Source organism: Bison bison, unplaced genomic scaffold (assembly GCF_000754665.1).
Source record: "Bison bison bison isolate TAMUID 2011002044 unplaced genomic scaffold, Bison_UMD1.0 scf7180017864503, whole genome shotgun sequence".
NCBI classification, from domain to species: domain Eukaryota; kingdom Metazoa; phylum Chordata; class Mammalia; order Artiodactyla; family Bovidae; genus Bison; species Bison bison.
In genome coordinates, this window is record NW_011495061.1 from 747,636 (window position 1) to 759,605 (window position 11,970).

The following is an 11,970-nucleotide window of genomic DNA, read 5'->3' on the forward strand; positions in this document are numbered from 1 at the left end:
AGCCCGGACCGGGGGCTGATCCCGGGCAGGGTTCCCTGAGCCCAGGACCGGGGACTGACACCGGGCAGGGTCCCCTGAGCCCCGGACCGGGGACTGACACCGGGCAGGATCCCCTGAGCCCGGACCGGGGGCTGATCCCGGGCAGGGTTCCCTGAGCCCAGGACCGGGGACTGACACCGGGCAGGATTCCCTGAGCCCGGACCGGGGACTGACACCGGGCAGGGTCCCCTGAGCCCTGGACCAGAGACTGATCTCAGAGATCAGTTCTCTGAGCGCTTGTGCCCTGGGAAAACTGTCCTCAGGTGTCTCTCCTAGTTCTGAGATGAATGGTTGGCTCCAGGTGACAGGGGTTTTCTGCGGTGACAACGTGACAAAAGTCTCTTTTAAATACTCATCTTAGTACAGAGCACCCTGCCATTGGGATGGCAGTTGCCTGGCGAGGTGATCTCTCCTAGAAGGTAGCTCTGCTTGGAGGGGCGGGGCCTTATGCACACAGTAGTGGTCACTCTAGTGAAGTGGTCACTTCACTAGAGAGATTTAGTGAAGTTGGAAAATTAATTATCCTTAAAGAACTACAATCACCAGAGAGAAAATGGGGGCTATGGCAGTGAATCTGGTCGTCTATTGGATTACTGTGGGAATTACACTTGGAAATAGAGCAAACCAGAAAAGCTACCAGAATCACAAACAAGCAAGGTCCCCATTTTAAGGTAAAAGGTTCTGTGTGGTTGGCTGCACCTTTTTTGGAATACTGTTCATCTAAACTCTTGAACTCAAACTAGCCATAATCATGCATCAGGCTTATTGCTGGTGACCCTCCTGCCTGCTTGGCGGGTCAGAGGTCATGCCTGTCTCTCAGCCATCTGAGTTGAGGGCTGAGGCGGCCATACTTTAGTGTTACTTATGTGGAGAAGTTATTTCTGTTCTTGTTGTTTGATTTAAATGCTAAGATCTTGGGGTTCTGCATTTAAGATGACTCTGTCCTGGTAATTGTTGCCATTGGTACCAGTAATTTTCCATGTTGCTCTGCTTGTGACTGCAGGAGGTTTTCATTTATTTTTAAGGTAAGTGTCCTGCTACACCTATGTTCTTTGCAGTTGCTTCATGATCTCTTTCGAATCAGGCACTGCAAGCACTAGGCGGTGTAAATGGAAAATAGGATTTTTTCCGGGAGACACAATTCCTGAGCTCTGTCCCACGGGGCCAGGGAGGAGTGCACCTGATGCACGCACTAACAAGCTCCCAGGCGGCCCCGAGGCCACACATTGCCTGGCAAGGCCACCGGAAGGGTTTTCCTGGTGCAGGAATGCCCTTGAGGAAGGAGAGTCTTCAGGTGTTAGCAGCTCGGCCCAGTCTGTTCTTTGCTGAGCTGCCTCAGACCTGAAGGAGCATCTTGTGAAGGTCCTAGAAAGGGAGAGAGGTGAGCCTCCTAGAGCTGTTGGATTTCTCTGTCCTTAGTTGGTAACTTCATTAACAATCGATAAAAACATGATGTTATGTTGATACTGTTCTCAGTGAAGAAAAGAAGGAAGTTATTTTTATTTATTTTTAATTATTTTTTAGCGATATAGTTGATTCACGATGTTGTGTTAGTTTCTGCTGCACAGAATCAATTGTACACTTACCCACTCTCTTTTAGATTCTTTCTTTCCCATATATGTCATTACAGAGTGTTGAGTAGAGCCCCCAGTGCTGTAATCAGGCTCTTACTGCTGCTGCTGCCAAGTCGCTTCAGTCGTGTCCGACTCTGTGTGACCCCATAGACGGCAGCCCACCAGGCTCCCCCGTCCCTGGGATTCTCCAGGCAAGAACACTGGAGTGGGTTGCCATTTCCTTCTCCAATGCAGGAAAGTGAAAAGTGAAAGTGAAGTCGCTCAGTCGTGTCCGACTCCTAGCGACCCCATGGACTGCAGCCCACCAGGCTCCTCCGTCCATGGGATTTTCCAGGCAAGAGTACTGGAGTGGGGTGCCATTGCCTTCTCCGAGGCTCTTACTAGTTACCTCTTTATATACAGTAGAGTGTATATGTCAATCCCTTTCCTCCTTGGTAACAAAGTTTTTTTTTAGATGTTATAGCTTGTTTAGGTCAGAATATTGTTAGAAACTGTCTATCACAGGTAGTGTAGGGATTTCCTTGCAGTTTTGGATACTAACTATGATTGTGTTTTTTTTACTAGTGTTGCAGAATAAATGCCATATGAAAAACAGTTTGATCTGCTATGGAAAAACGTGAGACATTCATACAAGCAGTGTCTAAGGAGCTAATTGGAAAATTTTTGCAATTCATTCAACTTGATGTAAGTTTTATATTTAGCTTTATTGTGATTTTGACTGTTAATATATAGACGTTTTGCTAAAATCATTATATCCACAAGTGAAATATAATCATTTCAGTGAATCCGTACAGACCAAGGTGTATTTAAAGAAGTAAGGCAGAACTAAACACAATTAGATCTGCCGATGGGAGTGTTTCCCATTTGCTTTAAGACGGTTGTTGTGAGCATGCTAAGTGGCGTAACACAAGATGTTTCGAATCACCTACTTAAACGTTTATTGATCTCTTGTTCTGTGCGTGGCATTGTGAGGAAGACATCCTTTTTTGTCCTTAGGTTATTTACTGTGTTGTGGTGAATCCAGGTGTGTAAACACACCAGGGTAAGGGGTAAACTGGGGCAGAGGTGTGGAGGGACCCAGATTTAGACATGGAATGTTTCCCATCCTGATAAAAAGGCTGTGGAACCAAAGATCTAAAAAGTGAAATAAGTTAACCAGTCAGAGGGGTATGGAGAAGGACTGCGCTAACCAACAGGGTTAACTCTGAAGACTGGAGAAGTACCTTGTGTTTGAACTTAGAGATGTTTAGTGTAAAAACACCAGCTGAGGAAGAGGGAAAGAGGTGACATCGGGAATGAGACCTTGACCATTCTGAGGAATTGAGACTGTCCTGAGAGGAACAGGGACTTTTAAGCAGAGAGTGACCTGTGTGCAAAAGGGTGAAAGAGAGAGAAAGACAGAAAGAGAAGACTCACCTTTTGGGAATATTCCTTTGAACACAAAGAAAAGGACCTCATTCATTCAGCGAGGTCCTAAGTGGGAAGAGGGCAGGCTTGAGGGAGGAGATGGCTCACGTGGGATGTGCTGAGCGGCTCTGGGACGCATGTGTGAGAAGCGTGCAGGTGGATGTGGAGAGGCAGGCCTGGAGCCAGGAGCAGCTCGGCCGGAGGCAGGCTCGGGGGCGTCAGCTCCTGTGGGATGCGTTGGGTCATCTACGCAGTGTAGTAGGAGCAGGGCCTAGGACCGACTCTGGAGGACCCCAGCTTTAGGGCCCTGACTCTAAAATCTGTGACCTTGGGGCACATGACACATACCTCACTTGTTCTGATCATGCAGTGAAAGTCAAAGTAGTGACAGCTAAGAATTGGATGGAGATTGCGGGAGAGAATTCCGGACAAAAGTAGTGGGAAAGACGAAGAGCCCTGGACCACTCCGATGGGTCCCGCGGAGAGGAGGCTGCTGGGACTGGGATGGAGAGGTGCTTTGCTCCGCTGTCCTGCCCTGCTAGCCTCTTTACTCCAGAGTGCCACGGCACGCCCCCCGTGACTGGCAGTCTGGAAGCGTGCAGGCAGCTGCTCTGAGGCTGCCTTTCCCCTGCCCTCGTTTGCTCGTTTATGCATATGGAGGGGCTGCGTGTGTAAGTGGTGTCACGGCCTCCTTGGTGAGGCACATGGTGTCGATTTGTGTCATTGCTGGTGCGTTAGTATTCCCACTTTTGTAATTAACAAGTGATCTGTGGGGAAATGGGCTTCCCAGGTGGCACAGTGGTAAAAAAATCCACCTGCCAGTGCAGGAGACACAGGAGACATGGGCTTGATCCCTGGGTCGGGAAGATCCCCTGGAGGAGGAAATGACAACCCACTCCAGCATTCTTGCCTGGGAAATCCCATGGACAGAGGAGCCTGGTGGGCTGCTGTCTATGGAGTCCCAAACACTAAGCGACTGACCACGCACGCATGCTGTGGGGAAGTAAATTGAGACTAGGTAAATTCTTTTCTCCTCATCCAACTTCTGCCCTTTGGAAGAAAACGAAAAGATAAAATACCACTGTCTCCCACCAGACTGAAAATACTACTTGTTGGGGAGATGTGGAATATTTGAAAATTTCATCACTGCTGGGGATATGGAAACTGCTACAACATTTAGAGTAATAAATATATATTCAACTGATAGTGTTGAATGTATACAGACTCTTCAATTGACAATCCATTTTTTATTTAGTCCTTAAATAAGAGCCATGTAAAACAATGTTCTTTGCAGTGTTTTTCTGAAATACCCCAAACCCAGAAACAACTAAATAGTGATCAACAGAAGAATGGATAAATATATTTTGTTATGTTTATGCAATGGAAAACTCTACAAAAGTAAAAGCAAAACTATAATGGAAATGAAATGAAACTAAATGAACTGTAATGACATACAGTGTATGGATGAGCGTCACTAAATAATGTTGAGCAAGAGAAGCAAGATATGAAAGAACAGAGACCTTGTGACCCAGTTCTCTACCAAGTGGAAAATAGACCTATTTACAGGACATGGTTTAGGGATGCAAATGGTGGTGAAGTTATCAAGAAAAGCAAGGCAGTAATTACCATAAATGCTAAAAAAACTGGGGAGGGGAGGGCGGCAGCCCTGGAGGGGTGGTGGAGACACGAGGCTTTATTTATTTACCTACAGTCACACTTAGTACACTTTTCCATATGTGTATTTCACAATACCTTTAAAATATATTGATAGTTGGGGTTTCTTGCCTGAATCAATTATTACAATGATCACTACAAAATTGTGATTTTCCAATCCCAAATTGCTGCTGTATTTATTTATTGCTATTAATAGCATGCCAATGCCATTAGTTAATTATTGATAAGTTATTGGCTGTGTGTGCATGCTCAGTCACTTCAGTTGTGTCTGACTTTTTGTGATGCTGTGGACTACAGCCCGCCAATCTCCGCTGTCCATGGGATTCTCCAGGTGAGAATACTGGAGTGGGTTGTAATGCCCTCCTCCAGGAAATCTTCCTGACCCAGGGATCGAACCTACGTCGCCTGCATCTCCTGCACTGTAGGCGGATTCTTTACTGCTGAGCCATTGGGGAAGCCCAATTATTGGCTACTATTTATTATCAATATGGCCTCATTGGTTTTTATTTTATTCAAGGAGTTATAATCCCTTACTTTGGCTGTTGTGGTGCTCAGGTTGTACCAGATTGGATACAGGGACAAAGTCAGGGCCCAAGACTGGTTAGAGACCAGAAAACCTGCTTGCAGTCCTTTGCATGGCCCTGGTGTCCACTTGTAACCAGATTTCAGGCCTGGAGACGGAGGACGTCTGGGTGGATTGATGTCAGGGGCAGTTTTGCTAAGGGGGTGAAGAGGAGTATACCAGGACTGACTAGGCATGGAGGCATCTGCTGCTTTCTGTCTGATCACTCCTGTTGCCCTTTTAGGACTGGATTTCAGACACTACAGCCTGACTCTCAAATTTCAAACTTAGTTATTAGCACATAAACTTCTTTTGATGCCATTATAAAGAAGATAGAACTGTTTTCTTGTATTTGAAATGTAACAGTTGCTATTTATTTTGCAGAATGATACTTGTGACCCGTTCAACCTAAATGAGTTGATAGATGAATTATCAAGGAAGCAGAAAGAAGAACTGTGGCAAAGGCTCAAGAATTTGCTAGTAGACATGTTGTTGGAGAGCCCGGTGGAGGGGTGGCAGACAGCAGAAGCCCCCAGTGAGGACAGTGTGAGAGCGGAGCAGGATTCAAAAATGGTAACCCTCATCCTTCAAAGATAAATTTTCTTTTTCTTGTTAAAAAAGTAATTATTTATTGTATATAATTGAATTTTACATTGTTAAAATTAAAGTTAGAAGACGCGGGTACCAGAAGTCTATTTAATGTGGTTACACCTTTTTGAGCCTACCGTTATTTACCCAGGATTCAGGGCTGCTCTTTTCAAACTGCTGATCTGTGTCCAGCTTTAACTCACTTTTTATTTTATTTTATTTTTTAATACTTATTTATAAACTTAGTTGCAGTATATGGGATATGGTCCCTGACCAGGGATTGAACCTGGGCCCCCTACATTGGGAGCCGGGAGTCTTAGCCACTGGACCACCAGGGAAGTCCCTAACTCACTTTTTAGAATAAGTGTCAAGTGTGGCTTTATTTTCATAAATTTAGTAAGTTTTACATTTAAAATTAAATTTTAAGTTGATTTTAACTTACTTGTGCTTTGATTTTTTTTTTTTTTTACTTATAGCATAGAAACATAGAAATAATCCATGCAGTTACATCTGTGATTCTTGCTTCTGTGTCAGTCATAAATGAAAGAGAGAACTGTGAACCCTTACTGGAGTGTGCTGTTATATTAAATGGTAAGTTGACTTTGCAGTAACGTGGGGTGTGAATGAATGCTGTGTCTGTGATACCAGTAAAAGGAAGCCCCCAGCAGTGGAGAAACAGGGCTCTTGTACTTCAGCTGGAAAAAACGAGCAAAGGAGCATTCCTTTAGGGGCTGTCCTGAGTAATTATTTCATTTGAGCCACATATAAGTGTTTCAGATGGTGAACATGTGCATTACTGGACGACAGGCTATATTTGAACCTTCAGGACCAATAAGAGCCGATAAGGGGAACCAGCCGTTGCAAGCTCCTTGGCTGGGGATTCACTGCCCAGCAGCTCAGGGGAGCCCAGTACCTGTGGCACTGCCTCTTTTTCTTTAATTGCGTCATGAATATGACCTGGGAAACAGTTGTTGACTCCTCCTACTCGAATATTCCTAAGTTGGTACTCTAAATTTTAACTAAACTGTGAAGTGATAGTTATTAATTTAGTAGGAACACTAGTATGAATTTATGAGATGATCTGATCATATAATATTTGAATGAAATTATAGCTATAAAAGATGCAAAGATAGCTTTGTTTTTTTTTTTTTTTTGAAGAAAAATCTCACAGGTACCCTCACCTCCCACTGTGTGAATCTGATTAGTTCCCTAATCAGATTTTGTCATCAATTCTTACTGGCATTTTCATTTCACACATAAACCAGAGCCACTTGGCTTATGCATCTGTTTAGTATGCTCTTTTATTCAGAATTCTTGTGTGGAATTAATGTGTCTTACTAAGATTACCCCGGTCAGTATGAAAGGAGCTCCCAGATGCTTGTGGGTGTTACCACAGTTCATCCTCAGTCTCCAAACATGGTTTATAAAATTCCCCGTTAATTCAGGAATTTTACTTTAAAGGAATGGCTTTCAGATGTCTGGATTCCAGTTACGAGCACACTGTCAGCATTTTAATTTAGTTCTTGAGCTCTTTTGTTATTAACAGCACTACAGCTTTTCTATTCATTATAATAGTTGCTTTTACTATTTTTCACCAGTGAGCCAGAACTTGAGGCCAACAAGCTGAGGGGTAGCTGTGGGGTAACTGGTCACTCGGCCTGCCCTGGCTCAGCTGTTGAGTGTTGCCATGGGTGTCCCTGCACTCGGGTTTGGAGCCTCTCGTCGTTAGGAGTTTGGGCAATAGGACCTCTTGGTCTTCTAAAATTTCCTGTTCTGTTGGGTCTGCTTTTACAACAGTGGTGGAACAGTTTTTTAGTTAGCATTGTTTGTATGCTATAAATAATGTGTAGAAGTCTTGGTGAGTTAAACTAATGTCTGCTGGGCACACTTGTGAGTCACATGCTCTTCTGGGTTGAATCTGGACGAGCCCCGGTTCACTACATGCACTCACTGTGCAGCGCCTACTCTGTTGCAGGAATTTTGTACGCGCTGCCAGAGGGTGAGCGAGCGCTGCAGGGCTCCATCCAGGACCTGTGCGTGAAGTGGTGGGAGAGAGGCCTGCCCGCCAAGGAGAACATGGGCAAGACCGCCTTCATCATGCTGCTGAGGAGGAGTCTCAGGACGAAGACAGTGCGTTCCCTTTCTAAAGCACACGCTGTGTTTTGCTGAGAAGTGCATGTGTTTACACCAGTTAGGAGTTACGTCTGCTTGTGCGAGGCCTGGCCCAGTGGCTCCCGGGCGGGGTTTTTCACTGGGTGATGCTCAGAGGTGGGCGGTCAAGGATGGGCAGAGCTCCACGTGCATGCATTGTGCATAGACTATCTCCCCGTCTTCCTCAGTGTGTGGCCTATGGAAGGCTGTCCCCTCGATGGGAACTGGTCCAGGGAGAACTGAGGGCGGCAGGGGGGAGGGTGTCAGGGAGAGCCTGCTGACCTGAGTGAGTGGGCAGGAGGGCGGCCGGGGCGGGGCTGTAGACTGCAGCCCAGGCCTGTAGAAGCTTTGGCAGGCCCACAGGAAGCATGGTGAGAACAGGATATAACGCATCCTTCAGTCTTTGGCATGCAACTCAGAGATCCAGAAAAAGAGCGGTTTTCTCCCCTGATCAAACAACAGCAGATACTTGTGTTCATCTTGGAAACCTGGGCAAATGAAGAAGAGAGAAAATGAAAAAAAAACAAAAATCATCAGTAATTCCACTGCCAAGGCGACCCTTGTCATTGAGGGATCTTTGGGGGTTTCTCTTTGCCCTCCTTCTACATCTTTGCTCACTTGTCACAGATTCCTCCAAGTGAAATTTGTAGGTCAGCGGGTTTGAACTTGGAGCTCTTGGTACACATTGCCAGCAGGTTTCTATGTACCTTGCAGCTGATCCTTTTCTTACCTCCTGTGGGACAGACTGTCCCAGGGTGGCCTCCAAGGAGCAGTCAATTTCACGACAGAAAAGAATCTTTTTGACTGCATCCTCAGCTCGCGCTCTGACCATGGGAGTGATTGAAAACTCGTTGTTTGTGTCAGAATTTATCCATAAGCCATCCTTGGTTTGCCTTTTTAAAATCCATTTTCCCTGCCATTCTTGTTCACCTTTAAAATCAAACGTCTGTACCTGTGCCGTTTACCACAGTAGCCACCAGCCACACGGGCTGATTACATTTCCAGTTAAGAACGTTCAGGTCTGTTTCCTGGCGGCGCAGTCCTGCGGCAGTCGCTCCTAGCCTGGCGTGGCTCAGGCCCCGCACACTCAGCGCAGGCTCGCCTCCTCGTTGGTACATAAAACGGTGTGCAGTGCTGGCTGGCAGCATCTCTGCTTGCTTTTGCCTGAGTTTTAGGAAAATGTTCTCTGGAGCTTTGTTTGCAAATTTTAAAATGTTTTCTCTTGTCATTTTTTCTTTTTGATGACATAAAATAGTCTCATAGTTAATTTGAAATGTGGCCTTACCCATTATTAAAAAAGAAAAATTAGTTGATTTTCTTTTCCTGTCATCCCCAGGGTGCAGACATATGTCGGCTGTGGCGTATCCATCAGGCTTTATATTGCTTTGATTATCATTTGGAAGAAAGTAGAGAAATTAAAGACATGCTGCTTGAGTGCTTCATAAATGTCAATTACATCAAAAAAGAAGAGGCAAGTGGTTTTTCATCTTGGTGTGTTTGTGAACTGCTTTTTAAAAAACTAATTTGTTTCTGACTGCGCTGAGTCGTCTTTGCTGCATGCAGGGGCTGTTCTTCGTTGCAATGTGTGGGCTTCTCAGAGCTTCTCTTATTGTGACGCGTGGTCTAAGCATGTGGGGTTTTCCTGGACCAGGGAGCACATCCATGTTCCCTGCGTTGGCAGGCGGATTCTTGACCACTGGAGCACCAGGAAAGTCCTGTGAACTGCTTTTTGATGGAAGTTTTTCCTGAGTTCGTGAGTTTGCTGTTTGCATCATGCTCAGTGTTTTAATAAAAGAGCCAGCTTAACTGTCAAAAACTATTATATTTGTTGCAATTCATATTTACTGCGTGACAGTGTTAAGCAAACATTTTACAAGTCATTGCGTATTTCATCATTAAAGGAGATGGGAACAGGTGGCTGTGTGAATCCTGGGGGAACCATGATTGCGTTTTAAATTAAAAATGACTAAAAATAAGGTTGAGAAGGCACTTCCCCATGGATCAGATCTGACCCTCTGCCCTAATTCCAGGTTAATTGGCATATAACTCAAAGCTATTATCGTAAGATTCTTGTTTTCTTTCATACCTATCCAGTAAATCCAAAGCGAGGTTCCTGGCCCAGTGCTCCACTGTCCACCAGTGGTCACTCCCACACTTGGCTACTGAGCACATGAAATATGACCAATCCAGCTGTGGCCTTAAATGTAAAATATGTGGGGATTTGAAACTTGATATGGAAAAAGAATGTTAAATATCACATTAATAATTTTTGTGTATTTATTACATATTTAAATGACACTTTGGATATATTAGATTACATAAATACATTAATAAAGTTAATTTGATCTTTTTTGCTTTTATTAATGTGGCTATTAGAGAATTAAAATCACAGAGTGGCTTGCCTAGCTCTCTTGGACATGCTCATCTGTTATCTTTAGAGTTTTCTGTACTTGTTTTATTTTATTTATTTTTTTAAGAAGCGCTGGGAACATGAGCCTGTTGATAATTTGTTGTAATTTGGGCAGCGTTTTAGATTTAAAAACGGTATTGTCTGTCTGTTGTGGCCCCCTGGGCCCCTCTCGCTGCTCGGCTCTCTGCGGCCGCAGCGGCGGGGCAGCTGTCCAGTGTCACTTGCAGGGCCGTTGCTGCGCTGGCGTCTCTCACTGCAGAGCGTGGCTCCAGAGCACAGGCTCAGCACTTGTGGTGCATGGGCTTGGCTGCCTCGTGGCATGGGGTCTTCCTGGACCGGGGATCAAGCTTGTGTCTCCTGCCCTGGCAGTCGGATTCGTTACAACTGAGCCCCCAGGGAAGCCCCTCTAGTCTTTTTGTTCATTGTTTCGTCACTCAGTCATGTCTGACCCCTTGCGACCCCATGGACTACAGCACACCAGGCTTCCGTGTCCTTCATTGTCTTCCAGAGTTTGCTCAGACTTATGTCCATTGAGTCAGTGATACCATCTACCCATCTTATCTCATCCTCTGTCACCCCCTTCTCCTCCTGCCCTCAATCTTTCCCAGCATCAGGGTCTTTTCCCGTGAGTGAGCTGTTCACATCAGGTGGCCAAAGTATTGGAGCTTCAGCATCAGTCCTTCCAATGAATATTCAGGGTTATTCCTTTAAGATTGACTGGTAGTCTTTTTAGATTGACTGTATTTCCATGTTGGGATGCAAAGCATGTTGTTTTTAATATAGAATATAGCCCTGACTCTGACTGCTTGTGGCCTGGCAGACACGATTTGAGGCAAAAGGGGGCAGCCGTCACCCATCCCCAAAGGAGGTGGGGAGGACCTCCCAGAGGGGGAGGGCCCTGAGGAACTTGCTCAGGCCTCACACTCACGGCGGGGCAGGGCAGGGCAGGGTTTGACCCCAGTGTGCCTTCTTCCCACGCACCCTCTCACTGGTGACACAGAAGGGCTGGACCTGATTGCGGCCCATACTGGCCGAAACCTTCAGCCCTGGGGGTCAGAAAGGCCGTGTTCAGACCCCTGGTGCCCACTGAACAGGTGGTAGGTCGCCTCGATCAAACACCGCTCAGTCCCAGTGTTCCTTCTGTGCTGTAGGGACAGCACCCACCGTCTCCCAGGGTGCCCTCGGGGCACACTCAGCCTTTCACAGGGCCCTCGGTGCCCACGTGACAGGAGATACTCTGACTGCTGCTGCTGCTCTAATGTCGTCATTGTTGGAGAGACGCTGGGCCTCTGCCCTGGGCATCCAGGGTAGTTGTGAAGTTTGGGAGAGTAAAGTATAGAGTGGATTCAGACACACTTTATATTGACTTACACATGTGTGTGTGTTAGTCGCTCAGTTGTGTCCAACTCTTTGCAACCCCATGGACTGTAGCCCACTGGGCTCCTCTGTCCATGGAATTATACATCAGATCAGATCAGTCACTCAGTCGTGTCCAGCCCTTTGCGACCCCATAAACCACAGCACACCAGGCCTCCCTGTCCATCACCAACTCCCAGAGTTCACTC

At 45.9% G+C, this 11,970-nt stretch overlaps 1 protein-coding gene across 2 annotated transcripts in view; it reads left to right on the forward strand.

Annotated features, from left to right (window-relative positions):
• Nucleotides 1–2,099: 2,099 nt before the first annotated feature.
• NCAPG2 (non-SMC condensin II complex, subunit G2) overlaps nt 2,100–11,970 on the forward strand; it is a 70,198-nt gene continuing 60,327 nt past the window's right edge. The window contains exons 1-5 of one of the 2 annotated variants that reach the window (XM_010829252.1): nt 2,100–2,297; nt 5,641–5,829; nt 6,321–6,435; nt 7,820–7,974; nt 9,332–9,466. In XM_010829252.1, the coding sequence (XP_010827554.1) occupies nt 2,220–2,297; nt 5,641–5,829; nt 6,321–6,435; nt 7,820–7,974; nt 9,332–9,466 (672 nt within the window). In that variant the 5' untranslated portion in view covers nt 2,100–2,219. The remainder of the gene's footprint in view (nt 2,298–5,640; nt 5,830–6,320; nt 6,436–7,819; nt 7,975–9,331; nt 9,467–11,970) is intronic. The other variant, XM_010829251.1, reaches the window with a different exon arrangement.